We start from the raw sequence: 22,173 nt of genomic DNA on the forward strand, positions 1-22,173 counted from the left end.
TATTATGGGCAAAAATGTGCACGGAAAGGCAGATCCTCCTCAACGCACTTTCTCTAGCAAGCATAGCACCTGACGAAATGGCGCATCGAATAATGAAGTCTCCAGGTTATACCGCCATAACTGCAGGTGAAGTTATACACCTTATCAAATGTTAACCTGTCAAATGCCGCCTACGACTACCGAGGAGGCTACAACAAAACTCCCGGTCACTCATCAAAATAAGTCCCCTTCTTCCTTTACCAAGATCGAAGTTTACTTACTAAAGCCGAACATCGAGGGATTGCAATGAACTATTACCAACTCTATACCAAATACACAACACTGGTATAGACTAACACCGAAACCCGTGGAATCGGTGGCACCGCCTACTATCGGGCCTCTAACCAAACCCTCATGGAAGTAGTAAGCCCGGATTCACTCGCTTCCAGTGGTATCTATACGAACGAAGATCTTGATCGTTTTCGCGACCATATTCATGTCCCGTGGAAAAACCCTCCATGCTCCACACAATCGCCAGGGGAGCAATGGGACAGGAAATTCCTACAGGCAGTTTCTCCTTGCTGAATTTATTAGACGAGAAATCTCTCGACCGAATAGCGGAAATACCGGAGCCAGCTATGGAAAGGGGGATTTATAAGTTCGGATCCGCCAGCGCCGGAGTACTTGGCATCTTCGTTACCGTAGGTTGATAAAATTAATAATCGACACCCTGATCCATGGGTACGCACTCCTCGGTGTACGGATGGAGTCTACATCTTACTCGGAGCCATTTGGACCTCAGTGACCAACGTCCTCCTACACCTTGGTAGATCAGCGGAGGGGAGAACAGGACAAGGGAAACGAGAACTGCTAACCTGAAACCCCCTCCAACGAACGAAGAAGAAACACCCTTAAACCCCTGCCCAACACAACAAACCCCTTCGATTAACGAATCAGACAGTGGCAAAGTGTGGGGCAAAACCACCCTACGAGTTTTCCCCCCAATGAAGATTACGGCGAACAAAAAAATATTTCCCATAACCAATTTTAAGTTAAGAACCTAATCTTTAGCGCATAGAAAACTAAGTCCAAAATTTTGGAACATTAAATTCCAACATTTTTATTTTAAGGGGGGAGGTGTCCGTCCGGCCGTATAAATTTTTCGTTTACTCCAAGTTCCTTAAACGCTATTGAAAAGCGCGCCAAGCCGGCCATGACGCTTAACTCCGCCTAGAAACTAAGCGTGGCGCTTCGTAGCGCCTAAGGATCTCCCACCACGTGAGAGCCCCCTACTCCGGAGAGTTCCCCCTCTCAGGCCGCCGCAGGGCCCGAGCCGCCAGAAACGAAGGACCTAAGAGCAGTCCCGAATTTCGGCCAGTTCTCTGCGCGACACCGAACATGTAGAGTCGCACTCCTAAATTCTAACTCTAAGTCCAAATTCTAAATCCTAACTCTATTCTAAAATTCTAACTCGAAGTATAATATTCTAACTCTAAATTCTAAGTCTAAATCTAAAATTCTAATTATAGTTTTAGTCTCGAATTTTGTAACTACTACTACGAATCAATAAATCAGTGATTCATGTGTGAGAACTAGTGTTCAGTATTCTTCAAAACTTCCACTCCCGTGATAAATACGATAGCGTTTTAAATTGTCATACGGCGTTTGAATTCAGAATAATTCAACTGTGTTTGGAGCGGACCAACCGCTCATCACAGTCAGAATTAACATTCTCAGCATTTGCCAAAATAAGGAATTGATAGTGAGGTCCGCCGCATATCAACCCCCTTATTTTAGTAATCATTCAGAGGGTGCATCAAATTCAATATGCCTAAGACGCGACGCGCAGGAAGGAAGAATCAATTACGAAAAACTAAACCCACTTTATCGCGAATCAGCGACCCCCGAAGAATATTCTCAATTCCTCGGAGTGGAATATCAGGCCGATCCTGAATACGAGAACATTTTCAACATTTAAAAATAAAAAACAACGACGAACTCCCCACCCGTGGAAGTGCCTACAATAACGTTCCAACCACGACGCCTGCCGCCGCCAAAAAAATCCCAGTGAACGACCCTCGCCGCACGCAACTACCTCCCAAATACGAAGCCGACACTCAAGAAAGTGCTACTAAAGGTAAGTGAAATTTACGTTAACCTAAGGAATCGGCCGCGTGTTAGCAAAATTTAGAGCGCTTCTACCACGTGGAAGAGAACATTCTAGAAAAATCTCCCACGCATTTTTCCTCTTTTCCATTGTCACTGCGGAACTATAAAAAAAAGGTCGGGCATTTAAAAATAGGGGCGACCACCACATGCGGTGCACTCTCGGAATTCTAACACGGAAAAAAAGCAAATAGTTCAATCTTTAAAAATCTTGTGTCTCAAGAAATAACTTCGTAAATCCCTTTCAACAAAGTAGTCATTTAAACAATAATCAATTGAGAACACTTTCGATTTGCCAACATTTCCGACGATATACCCACCCTACGTTTTTTTCCAACGTTATCGACAATATACCGACTACGTTCTTTTACCGACATTACCGGCTATATACCCAACATACGTTCTTATACCGCATTACCAACCATATACCCACATACGTTTTTACCCAAAGGGTTATCGGGCGCCTTACTGGCACCTTACCAGTGTTTACTGAACAATTACCGACGGTTTGCCCACGACTACTAACTTCTCGATAACTGCCGGGTTCACCGAAGATCTACGAGCGAATGACGCATTATCAATTCGATTTCGCAAACAAACCCAAATGTTTCCCACTCACCCTTAGAGGTTTTAACTCCTCCTCCAGAAGTTAATCTCTTTGTACCGTTTGAACCCTTATTCTATTGCCAAGTTGGTGTCGGGTACACCATTTGAGACTAAGGCAGCTCTCTGCATTTTATGCTACTCCACCTTACCTAGAGTCTCGAAATTTCTTGGACAAGGATTCGGAAGCATACTCTAATCATAGGCGGAACCACCCATCGGAATAAATGCGGAGTCGCAAATTCCGACTTACCCCCACGCGAATCGGTGTTTTGTGCGAGCTTTGTCAGTTTCGTACGAAGATTATTTACGCAACCCCAACGACGTTTCGCATAGAGCAATCGACGAAGCTATCTTTATTACAGTAGAGGGACAGGTAGGTCCCTCGCAATAATCCGATCACCTCGTTCCAGCGCGAATAACCTCAGATCGCGGGTATCCCCGGGGAGAATCGAAAAGATTCGCGTACCCGTAATAGCGATCGTGTCTGGGAAAAAGCCGAGCTCTGCATTCAAATTTTCGCAGCCGCGACCCCACGAGACGTAACCCCGAGAGTACGCTATATCGTGTTTTTCGACACGCCGCGTCCCAAAGGGTTGACGCCTTGATCACCTCTAGCCAAAACGCTTTTTCAAACGAATTCCGGGCCGCAAAATTGATATCCCGGAAATATGAAGCTCGACCGACAAGTGCGTTTATCGCACGATTTAATACACCTGAGCCTATTTTCGTTGACATCCGCCGCAATCTCTAGACAATACTGGCAAAGCGCGAGTCCGCGCAGCTATAAATAGGGGACGTTGGACATCAAATCGGGAGTGAGTGAAAAAATTAAGTTCGTGCGAAAAACCTCTGACGATACGAGTGATGAATTACGACGACAGAATACGCTGCAGCGTGAACGAAGGTGTGCGCAAACACGGTACGATGTTACCGAAACTATACGCGCGATCGTTGCGGCCCCTAAAAACTGCGGTTTAAAAAACCAACGTGTTGATAACCTGCTGGAAAAATCCGCACGGCGTTCGTATCGAGAACGTTTTACGTGTACTCTAATCGCGGGGCAACAGCCGAAATATCGCTATTTGGCAAAATTATTGAAAACCGATTGGGACGAAATCGGCTATTTTAAACATTCTCCAATAACAGTGACGTCATTCCCCCCAAGGAGGCATGTCCAAATTCAATTTTGTCTTTAATGAGTGGCATGCGACAAGCAAAATACGATAAGAGAGTGTTCACAAGGGGGCCCCAATCAAAACATTGACTGGCTTCTATCTCTGTCGGGACTATGCGAGAATACCGAAACATCTTATACGCGACAACGCGAACCTGCTAATTCTGTTTAAACAGGACGCCACCAATTTGAAGCATGTGTACAAACGATCACGGTGAATACCGACATGTCGTATGAGGATTTCAGTATTTATGTCGTACATTTTTGCAGCAAAGTATGGATTTTAGTGATAGACAAGGACAGCTCTTTTAAACGAACGGGCGATACAGAAAGGATGTTAACGAGTTCGCGATACCGCAGAGCCATTAGTTGTCGGCAGCACTCTCTGGAGTTTCTCACGACCGGAAGGATTGTTGGTGACATGGCTGATAATATTTGCGAGCGTGAAAAAGGTTGCCAAAAGAGATTGCGAAGACGGCCGAAATAAATTTCGCAAGAAACATCGCGCTCTGAAGACCGGAGAGATCGATGATGATATCGCCGTCAAGACTCACTTTAAACCTATTATCAAGCCGGCTACAAAAAATTGTCGAAACGCGACGATTTCGGTGAAAAACGAGCCAAAACACCGACGACGACGACGATGACGGTGTGAAGATTGAGACCAGTATAAGGGGGAGACCCCCGAAAAAAAGAAAACATAAAACTATCAAGCGATATAAAAAAGATGAGGAAGAATTGAAAAGGAAAAATATGATTTCGAACCATTGGATGTTTCACTGCCGACAAACATCTCACCGATAAGCGTACTACCTGTGATCCCCAAGCACTCGTAGACGAAAATGTTTTCGAAACCACGCGTAACCCGCCGAAAATCCCTTCGACACTGGTTAAGATCGCCGGAAGGTCGACACAATGATGCAAAAGGATTGGGGGCCATTAGGACAAAAGTACATGGACGCTCTCTCGGTGCTGATGAGAAGAAAAAAATTGATAAATGTATCGGAGTCTACTTCGGCGAGAATGAAATGCGGCTCGGCAGCAAACGATTTGCGATTGAAAAGATGACAATAATCATAGGCGACACGCGGTACATTGGAACGCCCCGGATTGTACGAGTTGATTTTCAAGAAAAAACCTGATTACCAGGAGGAACGATTTGCAAATACAAGCACATATTTTGACGACAAAAAGTGCATAAACGCAATTTGATGCGCAAGGGTCGTGTGAAAGGTAGCAATAGGGACAAGTAAAAAATATATAATTGCACCGTTGACGCGGATGGAGAGCCCAAAATCTGGCATGGGAATGCCTCGCGCTATGACGCTAACTCAAAGTCCAAAATTCTAAATCCAAAACTCAAATTTTTAAAAAATTTCAAACCCCGGGGGATAATATTCTAACTCAAAATTTAAGTCAAAATTTTAAATTCAAATTTTCTAAGTTTTAGTCTCAAATTTTGTACTCCCAAAAAGAAAAAATTTCAGTGTTTTCATGTGTAAAAACTAGTGTTCGTTTTCCCTTCCCCCCCAAAAAATTCCCTCCCGTGATAAAAATACGATAGCTTTTTAAATTTGTCATACGGCGTTTGAATTTCAGAAAAAATTCAAATGGTTTGGAGCGGACCCCCGCTCATCACAGTCAGAAATTAACATTCGCTACAGATTATGACGCGAGATCGCGCAAGATTCGCCGTGTAGCGCAACCTGAGGCGGATACCGATGTCGTCAACAAATTGTACCTGGAAGAGTGCTTTAAAAACATTGATGATCCAACAGAAAGAGTCAGATGAGAAGCTGGCTGCGTTAGAGAAGGATGTACGAGCGTTGGAAACTGCGATAAAAGAACTTCTGCGTGCGCCAAACACTACCTCAGACACAGGCATCTAATGAGCGGTTGGCTCAGAAACGTCTATCAAACAGTTTGTGAAACGTCTAGAAAGGATTTTTGAGTGGTTGCAAACAATTGTTGAACAGCTACGGAGGATTATCAGCGTGCTACCAAACAACAATGAGTGGCATCAGTGACCGACCTGGAAGCAGCAGTGAACGACCCGGAAGCAGCAGTGAACGACCTGGAAACGGTGGTGAACGCGACCGCTAAGGTTACGATCATGTCAAACAGGGTTGCGAACGAGGCTACGAACAAGTCCTTAAAGGTTACATAAAAGGCTATCAACAACTCAGTAAGGGTTGCGAACAGGTCAGGGACGGCTGCGAACGGGCCAAGGCGGGCTACGAACGGATCAGAAACGACTTGGGACGAGGCTGTGATCGAGTCAGGAACGATTTTCGAATGGGCCAAGGACGTGAGTGAACGAACGCGAAAGAACCCGAAAGAACCCGAAACAACGAGAATTTAACCCGAAAGAACCTGAAAGAACAAGGCACAAACCCGAAACAACGAGGCACGAAACCGAAACAACGAGGCACGAACCCGAAAGAACCCGAAACAACGAGGCACGAACCCGAAACAACGAGGCACGAACCCGAAAGAACCCGAAACAACGAGGCACGAACCCGAAAAAAACCCGAAAGAACCTGAAAGAACAAGGCACAAACCCGAAACAACGAGGCACGAAACCGAAACAACGAGGCACGAAGAGGCACGAACCCGAAACAACGAGGCACGAACCCGAAAACAACGAGGGCACGAACCGAAAGAACCCGAAACAACGAGGCATGAACCCGAAAAAAACCCGAAAGAACCCAAAAGAACGAGAATTTAACCCAAAAAAACAAGGCACGAACCCGAAACAACGAGAATTTAACCCGAAAGAACCTGAAACAACGAGGCATGAACCCGAAAGAACCCGAAACAACGAGGCGCGAACGCAAAAGAACCCGAAACAACGAGGCACGAACCCGAAAAAACCCGAAACAACGAGGCACGAACCCGAAAGAACCCGAAAGAACGAGAATGAATAGTGAAAATAACAACGAGCAACATAGTTTGGAGAGACGGCAGTTGGTAAACGAGTTGCACGCGTCAGCGAGAAAAAATTTCCCTCGAAGACATGTCATAGTGCGAGGATACGATGATTTGTGGCAAGCCGACATTGTCGAGATGCGTCCATACTCCCGTTTCAACAGAGGTTACCACACCACTACATACTCACCATCATCGATGTGTTGAGCAAGTATGCGTGGGCTGTACCACTCAAGAGTAAAGGAGGAAGCGAGACAGCTGACGCAATCGCCAAGATAATTCGGGATAGCAAGAGATGCCCGAAAAACATGCAAACCGATAACGGAAAGGAATTTTACAATGCCGATGTGCAACGACTTATGCGAAGACATGACATTAATCACTATTCTACATATTCGATATTGAAGGCGTCGGTCGTCGAGCGATTCAATCGCACACTAAAGAACGATATGTGGAAGATGTTTACGCTGAATGGTACTTACAAGTGGTTCGACATGCTGCCACGTCTCGTATCAGATTACAACGGACGCAAGCATCGAACGATTGGTATGCGACCCGCCGACGTTACCCCCGCGATCGCCGAAAGACTCTTGGCTACCGTGTACAATCGTGTAAAAATCGCGGGTCCGGCAAAGTTCAAAGTAGGTGAGGTGATCAGGTACGCGTCAGCAAGTACAAACAACTTTTCGAGAAGGGATACACGCCAAATTGGACAACCGAGGTGTTTAAGATTGTTAAAGTGCAGCATACTAATCCCGTAACATATCTACTCGAGGATTATCACAAGACATCTATCGCTGGAGCGTTTTACGAGCATGAGCTGCATCGTGCAAATTATCCGGATGTGTACCTCGTGGAGAAAATACTGCGCAGGAGGGGTGACGAGGTTTATGTGAAATGGCTGGGATTCGACAGTTCGCACAACTCTTGGATACATAAAAACAATGTAATTTAATGTATTTTATTCAATCATTGTATAACAATATATATATTGTATAACATATGAAATATATGAAATATATAACAAAATATATATAATTCTCATTAATACGTCCTTACAATATAATTTATTTACAACGGTATTCGATAATGTCCCCACGGCAAGGTGTCGGTCGAATCAGGTACGACATACACATACCGCTTGTCGTCGTAGGGACTTAGAGCAATTTTCGTCTCGCTGATGGTATACACTTTATGCAATTTCGATCTTATACATGACTGTTGACGCGTCATTTCAATCTCGTCATTAAGACAGCGTGTATAATCGTCGAATGTTATACTACGCGCTACGACGTTACTTTTGACACCTTTTGCCTTCTTAGTGTCCTTTTTACCATCCACCCGCAAAGCATACATTTTTGCTCTAAGCCCGACGAATTCGGTCATTATCGCGCCGTTATTCTCATCTTTCATCAGACCCGGCACCTTTTTATTCGCGAGCGGTATACCGTACGCATTATTCACGGCGTAATCGCTGGTATCAAATCGAGCGATATCGCGTTTCAAATTTTCATAGACATCCTGACATTTAATTTGATATATTAAACTATCCGTGTCGGTGTACATTACTCTACAATTGTCACGATAGAGCGGTGACATGTATTCGTGGTGAAATTCATAAAGACATACTTTTGATACGTCGAGTATGCACATGCCGACGTAGATTGGTTTGTAGAATTTAACTTCGAGTTTGCGTAATTCTATGGCAACTAATTTTTCCGAAAATATGCTTGTACTATGAAAATTTGGTTTAGCGATCATTGCCTCCGCACCGTACCGTCCGTCCCATTTTGTTAATAATTTTACATCCATATGATTGCGCACATTTTCCATCGTCTTGCCGAATACTGCGTTATTCATTAATTTATATAAATTTTTTTCAAAATCGTTTTTCGCTCGTGTTCTAAACTGTGTGTTAAGTTCGATGTATTTTTGAAGCCACGCTGACTGCGTGAATTGTAGTATGCGATATATTTTTGTTATGCGTAGCCCGTGGCGCGTGCACTGCTGCAGATTACGATAGTGTATTACGTAGCGCTTCTTATCGTAAAGCGTTGCTAGGAGTTTATATTCCCGCTTGCCGGGCGGCTTATCGCGCGTCGTCGGGCAAAACGGTAGGTCAATGTGCGCGTCATGAAGATGCTGCGGATACTCTAAATCTACTTCGAGAACATAGCCTATAGGTGAATCGAACGCGATAGATGATACGTCAAAATTCGATATATCGTCGACCCACCGAAAATCAGCATATGGCAATGGTTGACACATTGCCCATCCGTACAAATTATTTACATCGAAATACATGAAGTACGATGAGGGTTTCGATGGGTCGTACGATTGCATGTACTTGTTATTAGCTTGTGCGTATCAGCCTGAACATTGACTAAGGCCACCGCGTATACCTCGTTCGACAAACATAACCATGTCAATGTCTGTTAATAATTCAAATTTTATATTCGTATGTTTTAACATGGCGTCCCATGTATATCCGGGGAGAGTATAATAATACGCGGGATCGAGTCCGTAACTTTTTATACAACTATCGCGAAAATTCTCAAATATATCGGCCAATAACAAGACATCAATTTTTAAATATAAATCAAATCGCTATATTCGCCTAGCGTTCGAAGGGAGAATCGGCTCCAGACGGTCTCGGCGTGCGCGTAATCACTCTCGGATACTGTGTCGCCGGTTAAGGAACTGTAAAATGAGTCGCGCGGCGGTAAACGTGTGTCTTGTAATCTGTCCACGCAGTCTATGTATTCGTATGGAAAGACACCCTTTCGTGTCAATAAATTGAATTTTTCACTAGTTAAATTTTGATATTCCGAATGTAAAATTTTTAGTTTATCTTTATCCAAAAATGACGCTAATTTGTCGAGACTAGCACTGAGAAACTTATACGAATCGATAAAGCGTAATTTGATATAATTTTTTGCATTTTTGTCTTGTGTCAATCTAACAGTTTTCGAGAATGATATATATTTTTCCTTTGTTATCGGCAGTAATTCGATTTCCCCTTCGAATGCTGTGGCTATGTCCTCGATAATAAAATGTGCGTCGTAGCCGGACAGATTGTGAAAGACTATAGGGATACAAAATGATTCTTTGTAATTTAAGTTACAATTTGAATGCGCAGGACCCCTGTACCGCCCGGTGAGGTGGCAATGATCGCGGACGCGTGTATCGTCTTCGTCAAACGGTTTTTCACAAATGTGACAATGCGTCGCGGTGCGAAATTTTAACCACTCGTCAGGCGTTAAATTTACCATGGGGACATTGGTCGTTAAAATATTTTTTACGCGGATTGCTAAATTTTTAAGCTGTTCGGCGAACCATGCGACGCAATCGACACTACGGCGGGAATTGTACGCGGACAACGAACTGTCATACGAACACTGTACATAGTACGCGATGCTGAACACTTGATGGTGTTGATAATTTTTGGCATCTTTGGTCTTTGCCAAAACACACTCGAGATCGGCGTACACTACAAACGGCAGCCGCTCCTTCCTCGTGTAGTTGTCGAAGCTGAGCCACTTGTCCTTGTCGCTCGGCAACCGAATAGCACAGTCGTTCAATTTTCCGCAATCTTCCGTATGCGCTTGCAATTTATCCACCGCTCCGAAATAATGTAGGCATCTGTAAAAAATAAAAAATTTAATGAAAATTTAATTAAAATATAATTTACGTGTAATAAATATATATATATATACTTACCGATCGCATATAAATTTTTTACATTTCTTTTTGCTCAGCTGTGAGCTCACGAGGCGAGACAGATTTTTTATCAAAACAAAATGCCCGACGCTGTTTTCGTCTTCCACGTACAGCAGATTGACGTGCCTGTCCTTCTTTTTTTCCGAAAGACGCAACGGGACGATGTTCTCGTTCTCGATGATGTACACATTCACGGAGATGTCGTTTGCAAGTTCAAACTTTTTAATTTGATTCACAGTCACTGGAAACTCAATGTTTTGGAGATTCAGCACTGTGGTGTAATGCGGATAGGAGGATTCTCGTTCCATATGTCTTTCAGCGGGGTACAGAGCGGCTACTACTGACCATGCGAAACACGCATTGTCCGCTGATAGCACATTAACAACCGCTCTTTTTACCATAATTTTTTGCGGTAATTTGACATGGCATCCAGCGCGCATAGGATTATACTTGTTGATATTTACTGTCAAATCTATTATCCGCGACAATGCCCAGCCGCTATCGCGTTCCTGGAACTCTTCTAGCGATGCTAGCGTGGGCTCGATTACGCGGCGCTCGTACCACTCGCGTACATCGGACGTGCGAAAGAGTTCAAAGTTTCTCGTATTAATACTTTTATTGGCACGCTTGTCACCGGACACAAATTCGCCGTTGAAAACAGTGTTCACTTTTACACCGATGTGTCTCTGCAGCACATTCTCCATGTTCTCGACTACAATGTCTGCTGCATTTTCCAAAAACTGACGCGGTTCGATATAGTCGACGTTAATTACCGCACCGGTAAGTATACGGCTATCGAACGCCGTATCGATCTTGCGCCAAACGAGTCTTTGCGCGTTATTGCCGCCGCCGCTGCCACTAGGTATGGATCCACCACTAAACATGGATTCACCGACATACTGTCTCTGCAAGCGCACCTTCGCACCCTCGAGTCGCGCTATTCTCGCCACGAGAGATTGCCTATGTCCAATCGAGAGACGCGGACGCTTGGCACGGCTGCGTTCTTCCAGCTCTTCGATAAATTCTTCGCACTCTTGCAGCCATCCGAAATATTCGCCCAAGGTGCCGACTTGGCGGGAACGCTCCAACAGGTCGCGCTCAATGTTCTCCATTTTTTATGTCTGGCACTTTTTCACACTTTTAACCTCAGCCTATTTTCGCTGACATTCGCTGCAATCCCTGATCATCGGTGCTGGACCGTCAATATGAGTTCGCATCCACGGCCGATTGTAATGTTCGAGGCAGCGACGATATGTCTGAACCTCCGGATCCGTCTTGATATGCTCTGGAAGCTTGTCCCACAAATGCTCTACGAAATATCCACACTTTTGTAGTAAAACAATCTTCGGAATATATTGTAACTGTTCGGCACTTAAACTGAGAATGTCGGAAGCACTTGATAGCATGACAAACATCTTGAATGAAGAGAGCGTGCGCTCGCCAGTGGTACTATGGCCCGGCAGCGGCATCGGTCCTCGTTATATATCCCAATCAACCCTTTGTTCGTCAACGTACGAACGAGAAAAATTTAGATGACGTAAATTTTCGGCGCTTGTTTTGTTTATAAATTCCTGCAGCCGCTGGTTATCGGCGCTGGTATTTCTTAGAAATATACGTATAGATCATGTATCAACCCCCTTGATTGTCGGCGTATGCCAAGCGGTGGCCCTTCTTAGAATTTGATTATCTTAGATTTTCAGAGAACTGATTGTCGGCGCTCGGCTCCAAGCGGCCCTTCTTAGAATTTAATTATATTTCTTAGAAATATACAGATAACGTATGGGGGAAGAAACGCAACCCCCTTGATTGTCGGCGTATGCCAAGCGGTGGCCCTTCTTAGAATTTGATTATATTTCTTAGAAATATACAGATAACGTATAAGGAGAAGAAACGCAACCCCCCCCCCCCCCCCCCGCCCCTGATTGTCGGCAGCCCTTTGTAATAGATATTGTTTATCTTTTGTTTATAAACATAAACGTATGAGGAAAAGAAACGCACCCCCCCCCCCCCCTCCCCTGATTGTCGGCGGCCCTTTTGTAATAGATATTGTTTATCTTTTGTTTATAAACATAAACGTATGAAGAGAAGAAACGCAACCCCCCCCCCCCCCCCCGAATGTCGGCAGCCCTTTGTAATAGATATTGTTTATCTTTTGTTTATAAACATAGATAAGCTTATCTGCTGATAAGACCCCCCCGCCCGCGTGACGTCATACCCCCTCGCCCCCGAAAACCCCCCCGCCCCGCACCCCCCTCAGAGGACCCGGGTTAGAACCCCCCTAGTATTCCTACTGTGGGTCTACGATGAAAAAATGCATTCTCTGCTATTTTACAAACTCAATTCCACACGAATGTTAATAGCCGACGAACCGGGTAGTTTATTGCGCGGTATTCCCGACAAACTCTTTGTTTATTGTGACATTTGCGAACCTTATATCACTGGCAACGTACAGTCTCCTCTTCATCGAATAGTTGCGCTCGACTTGCAAAATGATTACGCGTTCGCATCAACTCGGATAAAACATTTCTCGCCCGCTCAATACATCACACTGCGACAAACGTGTTTCCGTACAATAGAAATAGATATAAGAGATCATCTGGGACAAAGTATACCATTCAAATTCGGGACGCTGACGGTGACATTGCACTTTAGACGTATCTAATAAATATCGTAAAAACATTTGCTGTCTATGACAGAAAAAACGAGAAAAAGAAAAGAAATAAAAAAAAATTTGTTTGTTCGTTCTCTGTCGATGGATTATTATTCGGCATATTACGACGAATTACAGAAGGGAGGAGCTCGCGGTGGTGGAATTCCGAGAGTTTTCGTCGGATCGCCCTATCAATGCGGGCACGGTATCGGGAGTTTTCTCGGAGGATTATTCAGACGCGTGCTGCCTTATCTAGGCGTTGCCACGCGAGCTGTCGGTAAAGAAGCTTTACGCGCGGGTGTTAATATAATAGAGGATGTAGAAAATAATACGCCGCTTAAGGTAGCGACTAGACATCGTTTTGAAGAATCGCGTAACAAACTCAAAAGACAAGCTAAAGAAAAAATAACTAGTCTCATGAAAGGCTCGAGATATAAAGCTGATGCAAAAATGCACGTAGCGCATTTTCCTTTTGCCGGGCACGACAAGAGCATCGTTAAACGTCGTCGCGCGAGTAAGAGAAGTTCATCGAAAATCAAGACGAGAAAAAAGAAGAAGAATACAAAATCTACGAAGAATAAGAGGACGAGGAAAATCCGTGCGGGTGTAAAAAGACTCAAGACATCGACGAAACAACGTAAAATTGGCAAGAAACGTACCGTATCCGACATATTTTCTTAAATAACGATATTTTAATTCGCTCACATTTAACCACGACGAGGACGACGACGAAACAATCGCCGAAAAATAAGTATGTCTTTTCTTCATACACATTCAAGCAAGTGCTTAAAGAGTGCTCAAACCAGTATCAAGAATTCGCAATGGATTCATTACAAACACGTGACCTCTCTCTCGGATGATTCACCGATAGAATTCGTCGTCCTGGGACACGGAGAAGAATATCTAGATCTCACGCATACCCTGCTGAGTCTTCGCGTGCGCGTGAAATCAGGCGACACTTCAACGGCTCGAGCTCCGGGAACGAGTGGCAGCGCTGGCGCGGAGAGCGTTGCAGGCCCCGTAAATCATCTACTTCATTCCATTTTTGATCAGGTCGACGTGTATTTAAATCAAAAGCTAGTGTCACCTCCAAACAACGCTTACGCGTACCGCGCGTACATCGAGGCATTGTTAAATTATTTTTCACCCGCAAAAACTTCCCATCTAACGTCATGTCTATGGGACGCGGATACACCAGGTCATATGGACGATTCGCTAGAGTCGAAAAACAATACCGCTCTCGCGAGACGCGCCCATTACATTCGAGGCGGGCGAGCGATAGATCTTATAGGACATTTTTATTGCGACGTCTTCAATCAAGACAAATTCTTAATTAACGGTGTGGAAGTACGTCTGAGACTCGTCCGCTCGAAAGATTCATTTTGCCTCATGGAAACGGTGCGTTGAAAATACATATTCTCGATGCTAGCTTACTAGTGAGAAGAGCGAAAATAAGTTCTGGCGTGTTACTCGCGCATGTTAGAATACTGAGTAAAGTTACGGCCAAGTATCCGCTTACGAGAGTCGAGGTTAAAACATTCACGATTCACAGCGGCGTTGCGGGTGAATCATTAGATAATGTAATACTAAGCCAATTACCGAAACGAATAATAGTAGGATTCGTTAATAATAAAGCATTTAATGGAGATAGAAAATTAAATCCGTTTAATTTTAAAAATTACGGTATAAATTTCTTCTCTAGTAGGTATACTAGGCCGGTTCTAGACCAGGTCCTCTGAGGGGGGTGCGGGGCGGAGGGGTATTCGGGGGCGAGGGGGTATGACATCACGCGGGCGGGGGGGTCTTATCAGCAGATAAGCTTATCTTATCAGCTCATGTTACCTTATATGTTTATAAACAAAAGATAAACATTCCAGCAATATCTATTACAAAAGGGCTGCCGACAATCGGGGGGGGAGGGGGGGTTGCGTTTCTTCTCCTCATACGTTTATGTTTATAAACAAAAGATAAACATTCCAGCAATATCTATTACAAAAGAGCTGCCGACAATCGGGGGGAGGGGGAGGGGGGGGTTTGCGTTTCTTCCCCCATACGTTATCTGTATATTTCTAAGAAATATAATCAAATTTTAAGAAGGGCCACCGCTTGGCATACGCCGACAATCAAGGGGGTTGCGTTTCTTCCCCCATACGTTATCTGTATATTTCTAAGAAATATAATTAAATTCTAAGAAGGGCTGCCGCTTGGATCCGAGCGCCGACAATCAATTCTCTGAAAATCTAAGATAATCAAATTTTAAGAAGGGCCACCGCTTGGCATACGCCGACAATCAAGGGGGTTGATACATGATCTATACGTATATTTCTAAGAAATATCAGCGGGTAAAGTTTCAGGGCGAACAAGTTGCTGCCTGCAACCTCACCGCTTGCGGCCTGCGACATGTTTTTGCATGGGATTGTATATCACCCTCGCGGTGCCTCCCCAATAAGCGGCGGTTCTTTATTGTTTATCTTAGGAAGAAATACCAGCGCCGATAACCAGTGGCTGCAGGAATTTATAAACAAAACAAGCGCCGAAAATTTACGTCATCTAAATTTTTCTCATTCGTACGTTGACGAACAAAGGGTTGATCGGGATATATAACGAGGACCGATGCCGCTGCCGGGCCATAGTACCACTGGCGAGCGCACGCTTTCTTCAAGGAAAAATAGCTGTGAAAAAAAAAGTTTAGTGTGCAATTAAAGTAGTTATTTCTGTGAAGTACAAGTGAATTTTTTACAAAAATGGAGAACGCGGTAGAAGATCATTCGAGGTGTTTTGAGAATGTTGAGAGATGGTATAGACATCTCGATGAATGCTATTTTGATGAAAAAAAAGATGACCCGTTTCATTTTAAACGTGAAGCGGTTACTTCGGTTGTGCAATTCGTAAGAAATCGCGAACTTGGTGTGCAAAAACCGCATACAAGAGATGTTGCCTATTTCCTAGAAATTCACGAAGACATTTTAAGAGTGACTGGTGGATTATCCAAATGCACCAGATCGTCTAAACGACACAAGCGAGTCGCATGTTATCAGCGTCGCTACAAAAATTGCGCAGAATATTTTACTGTGGACAACCTTTATTTTGCCGACATGGATATGCCTTTACCATCGGTGTCATGCAAAACACAATCATCTGATTATGATTCGGACCAAGAAATAGAGGAGTCAGATATGAGAGAACCGTCACCACCGCCATCGTCGTCATCGTCAGATTACTACTCGCAGCCTATTTATTTGTCTGATTAAATAGGTGTACAATATATGCGAAGAGTATAGCAGTGTTTATGAGATAAGTTTTATCACGCGTGAAAGAGAGGATTGTAGTAAATGTCAAGACATATTTTCACGAGGTGTAAACAAAACAATAATCAACTGCTGCAGCGGCTGCTCTTTTATGACCGATCATCTTTCTTTCTGAGATAAGTTCGATCGCATGTGAAGCACAAAGGGCTGAACGAGATATATATTGAGGACCTATGCGCTCTCAAAAATCATCCAGTCCAGGATTTGACAGCACCCTGATCAGTCCGTAAAAAAAGTCTAGTGGCTATACTTATTTACGGAAGTGCGGAAAAAATTCATTGACTTGTATCATAATTGTGCAAACGCGTGTTGAAAAAAAAATGGAAAAAGACATTGTGATTGACGTTTCTGATGACGAGATGGAGGTCATCACGATCTCCGACAGCGACAGCGACAGCGATGCCGAGATGTACGACCCTGTGTACGACAGGGAGGTGAATATCATCTTAGATGATATAGAAGAAATGGAGGGTGATGTCATACCCATTGTTGAGCAAGAAGAAGCAGAAGAAGAAGAGGAGGAAGAAGATTTGCATGACGATGGGTACGAAAGCGAAAACGCTGTTCGGGAGTCGTGCCACTCGCGTACGTTAGATGTACGAGCAGTTGCATCCCTCGACGAAGAAACATGGGTATGCGTTATAACAGCATACGTCTCACCAGGAGGGTCAGTGAAAATCTGCATTCCCTGTTTCATGAGAAGCAGGGAAAGATTCGCGGCGACTACACTAACGCACAGGCACGTGACGATGCGGTACAGGGATGTACCGCATCTTTATTGCATCGATTGTTTGGAAAGAGTGTTCGTACTCTTCCTGGCCAACTTGTGCCCAATCTGTCAAGGCTGTATGTATATATATATTAAAATACCAAAAAAATCTATAAAATAGTATAATAATTTATTATATTTCTATGTGCAGATGCCGAGGCACAGTCTGACAGCGATGGTTAACGCGACCCCCTCTCTCGCAGTCGCAGCAGGCCCGCTGGCTCTCTCTCTCGCCGCTACCTCGAGCCGCCGGCTCTCTCTCGCCGCTGAATCCAGGCGTGAATCCCAAGCCGCCGTACCTCTTTCGCCTCCGACGGCCTTTTTTATATATATATTTTATATAATTTTATATAATTTTATATATTATTTATATGTTTATTTTATATAATTTTGATTTCATATATCTTTTTTATATTTGTATCTTTTTATAATTTTATAAATTTTATATTATAAATAATTACACATTCACGCACACACACACACACACACACACACACATACAAATTTTGTAAATTTACACATATTTTCTAGATTAAAAAAAATATTATTATCAAATAAGTGTATTTATTTTAGATTAAAATGTCCTCCTTACCTCTTGTTCCCTTTTAAATATTAGGAAAATATAAAGAAATTATTAAAAATTATCTTTAAAAGCTCTCTCTCCTTCGCGTCTTTCTCCTTCACATCTTCTCTCTCGCATCTTATTTCGCCGTCTCTCTCAAAACTCGTATGTCTCTTTTTCTCTCTCACGCGCTGTCTCTCTCTTTTGCATCTTCTCTCACCGTCTCTCTCTCGCGCTGTTGCCGCTGCGGCTCGTTTTCTCTCTTGCATATGCATGGAAGAGCGCACGCCTCTCCACGTGTCTCTTGCATGGATGCGACCCGCCGGCTCTCTCGAACGTGAGATGTAAACATTCGACACTTGGAATGTTTTTTGAAATAGATATAGTTCTTTGTGAAGATTTTTTAAGTGGGGTACAGCCTGTGGAGAGCAGGGCTGTCTCTGCAATCATAAAGTTTCGAACAGTCATCAACGAAGTGTCGGGACATTGCAACGAAAATGGTAGTGCTTTTTAAGTGCAAAAATATTAATTAATAGTGGAGGAAAAAATATATTAATATTAATATTTTTTTTGTAGTTTGCCCTATGTATTATTTGTTGTTGTTGGATGATCAAGGACCTGGTTTATGATATATTAAGGGATGTAGAATGGGAAAATTATTCGGATGATGACTTTGAAGAATGGATAGGGGATGACGAATGGGACGGTAAGAATAAAATTTATAATATTGTATTATATTTTTAAATGAATAATGTTATTCGTTTAAATGAATAATGTAGCTGTAAGGGAAGGTAGAAGTTTTAATGAGAGAACTCTCTTTGTTGGGTTGTCTGGATTCGCGGGTGTCAGGAAAGCCGCGGGAGAGGCGAACAAAAGGGGTCTTGCTCATGAGATGGTTGTAATAATTGTCACACCACGTTTAACTGAACTAATCTTTATTCGCGCGTATGGCACATACAAATACCATGTTCCCGCCGTGTGACTCGATATTATTGCGTGGCGTATACCATACAAGTTATTGCGACGTAGTTGTACGTCGCGCGCTCGACCACACTCCTTCGCTGTACTTTTGACTAATGACGGAAGAGCAGTCTCCCGGCAAGCGAAAGGTCTCGGGTTCGATTCCCGATTCAGCGACTTTCGGATCTATATTTTTCTCTTGCATTTACTTATTTCCGTAGGGGGTGAAAAGGTTATTGAAATTAAATCTCAAATATGAGATTATTTCATATTTTAAATCTTGGCCGTGACCAAGTAAAATTTGGTGCCTTGTGCACAGATACTTAATCCTAACGAAAAATTTAGTTTCGTTAGGATAACGCACTGTCATCCGCGAGTTGGCTCTTACTGCCTGTTTTATATCTTTAAATTTATATGAATAATGTTATGTTTACATTCCAATAATGGTTCCAGATATGTGTGATTGGGATTGGGACCCATATTTAAGAGACGATGACGGCGATTTATATGATTGGGGTCTGGTGTGGCTGTTCGAGCCGGATCCTGTACCTGTGTATGAAAATTGGGACGGTAAGAATAAAATTTATAATATTGTATTATATATTTAAATTAATAATTGTTATATTTTTAAATTAATAATTGTTATGTTTACAGATGAACCATACGTTCCAATAATGGTTTCAGAGATGTTAGATTGGGACGCATTTTTAAGAGGTGACGACGAAGCTGACCTGCTCGATTGGGGTCTGGTGCAGCTTTTCACTCTACCAGACCCGTACGATGTTAGGCCTCAGCCTACACCGCCGCCACGCCGCCGTCACCGCCGCCGTCACCGCCGCAATCACCGCCGCAATCACCGTCGCAATCACCGTCGCAATCATCGTCGCCACCCCAATCGTCTATAATGTAAATTATTTTATTTTTTTATTTTTTATTTATATCCTTATTTTTATATATTTTATATTTTATATTTTTCTATTTTCTATTTTTCTATTTTTTAATTTTTAATTTTTATATTTTTTCATTTTTAATTTTACACACACACACACAAATGTAAATTTACACATATTTTATAGATTAAAAAAAAATATTATTATTAAATGAGTGTATTTATTTTAGATTAAAATGTCTTCCTTACCTCTTGTTCCCTTTTAAATTATAAGTAAATATAAAGAAATTATTAAAAATTATTTTAAAAGCTCTCTCTTTTTCTCTCTTTCTCCTTCACATTTCTCTCGCGTCTTATTTCGACGTCTCTCTCACTCTCACGCTGTGTCTCTCTCAAAACTCGTATGTCTCTTTTTCTCTCTCTCGCGTACGTCTCTCGCTGCAGCCCGTCTTCTTTCTCTCTCTCTCGCGTCTTATTTCGCCGTCTCTCTCAAAACTCGTATGTCTCTTTTTCTCTCTCTCGCGTACGTCTCTCGCTGCAGCCCGTTTTCTTTCTCTCTCTCGCGTCTTAATTCGCCGTCTCTCTCTCGCCGCGAGCCGAATCTCTCTCTCGCCGCAAGCCGCCGAATCTCTCTCTCTCGCCGCCACATCCGATTTCTCTCTTGCGCGCTGTCTCTTTCTTTTCTAGTGGTTGCTCTCTCGCAAAGTATGTAACGGGTGGCGCGCAAATAAAGTACACCATGATATACATATAAGTATTTATTTGTCTTATATTTAATACATAATTATATATAAAGTTTTATTACATATTAAAAACTAAAGCTACCAGCTCGCAATCGACAAGTTGGTGCATGTCGAAGGCGTTGCTAGCGCGTATCGCATTCGGCAATTCTCTCGCATTCGTTTCAGTGGATGCAATATTGGAGAATTGCGTATGTTTGATATCAACCGTTGCAATGAGCCTCGTCAATCGTTCGAACATTATTTCGATGCATGAATCGAGCTCGAACATACGACGTAACGTCGATTCGACCATCATCATGCGCACGTCCGCCGATTCGAGACTTATGAGCTTGGTGTCGTTTATCTTGTGAAAACGTACTGTTAGCGGCCCGACACTTATGAAGTTTGTGACGTGACGCTTTTGGAGCGCCGTCACAAGGGCGAAAAAGCCCGATCGGGTAGGCCGCGGAGACCTGGAGCGCCCCTCACTTTGGGGAGGGTGCGATCCGTCGTTTTTCGTATTTTGTATTACCGTATTTTTTGCGAGAATCGCCGTTGCACGCAGCATCGGCCTGTCGATGCGCGTGCGACGCGATTCGTAGGTAGAGCGACAAGGACGGCTCGAGAGAGCGGCCGGAGAGAGACATGTTAAGCAAGAGAGAGAGGGAGGATGCCGGAGTGCCGCAGCAAGAGAGAGAAGGAGGATGCCGGAATACCGCAGCGCGAAAGGAGGATGGAGCGAGCATAAGAGAGAGAGAACGCGGAACCTCGCGCAGTTAAGTATCAGGTATTCGTAATTTAATTTGATATATCTCGCGCAGAATTTAGGCGTTGAAATGTTATAGATACCGAGAGGACTCCGGGAGCTAAAGCAACCACAGGGCCGATCCTGAAGGGGGACTACGGAGAGCCCGGCCAGCCTCCCGATTGTTCCCGAAGGAGAGATGCCGCGGGAAGAAACCCGGAGGAAAAGCCTCTCAACCAGCGATATATTACCGGCGTGAGAATTACCTCAGCTAAAGGGGGAGGCGGGGGGGGAGACCTTAGGGCCCCCGCCATCGACCCTATCATCGAGGGATGCGCAAAAGATCGGCGCGAAAAAGAAGATACCGAGACGCGCGAGGCCCGGCTCTCCACTGTTCGGTGTGCCGTAGACTAGAGAGGGTGCCTCCAGGACTCCACAAGTGCGACTCAAGGACTCGAATTCACCGCCAGAAACTGTAAGCCGCCTCTCGAGTAGTCGTAGTTACGTGTTGGTTGGTACCGTAGAGATTGATCGTATACCGTAATTACCGTGAGTACCGTACTCTCTCATTTTTCGTATCGTTTTGTGTGTGAGAGAGCGGTCTCTCTCTTTTCGTTTTTCGGGGTATCGTATCGCGGGGCCAGCCAACTTTGTGTTTCGCGAAGAGAGCCCTCTCCGAAAAGTGCCGCCGACAGTCTATCGTCTCGAAAATAATTATCGTAAATTCGGGTTACCGAAATATTCAGAGTCACGTTTTTATTAGCTCGATTATTAGATTTCCGGGATTTGCGTGTAGCCGTCTCCGCGAGTTTGTTAACTATTACATTGTTCTCGACTCGGCGAGAGAGTCGTGCGAGAGAATCACGAAATCTCCGTCATCTAGTTGTTATCTTGTTTTTTTATACCGTGCCGTGTCTCGGAATATCGTATTGTGACCTCTGTCTATTCCGCGTGCCCGCGAAAATAAGTTAGACCATCATAACGTTTACCGATTT

At 43.7% G+C, this 22,173-nt stretch overlaps 2 protein-coding genes across 2 annotated transcripts; both read right to left on the minus strand.

The window, feature by feature from the left end:
* Positions 1 to 7,895: 7,895 nt before the first annotated feature.
* On the minus strand, positions 7,896 to 8,690 carry LOC146720698 (uncharacterized). Its single transcript, XM_085488125.1, has one exon. It carries the CDS (start codon positions 8,684 to 8,686, stop codon positions 7,925 to 7,927), a length of 762 nt encoding a protein of 253 aa, XP_085344251.1. The 5' UTR covers positions 8,687 to 8,690; the 3' UTR covers positions 7,896 to 7,924.
* A 1,879-nt stretch (positions 8,691 to 10,569) lies between these two features.
* Positions 10,570 to 11,770, minus strand: LOC146720699 (uncharacterized). Its single transcript, XM_085488123.1, has one exon. The coding sequence runs from the start codon at positions 11,683 to 11,685 to the stop codon at positions 10,570 to 10,572; it is 1,116 nt and encodes a 371-aa protein (XP_085344249.1). The 5' UTR covers positions 11,686 to 11,770.
* Positions 11,771 to 22,173: the final 10,403 nt, after the last annotated feature.

This window comes from Nylanderia fulva, unplaced genomic scaffold, assembly GCF_048542155.1.
Source record: "Nylanderia fulva isolate GAGA-0341 unplaced genomic scaffold, ASM4854215v1 Scaffold635, whole genome shotgun sequence".
Taxonomy (NCBI): domain Eukaryota; kingdom Metazoa; phylum Arthropoda; class Insecta; order Hymenoptera; family Formicidae; genus Nylanderia; species Nylanderia fulva.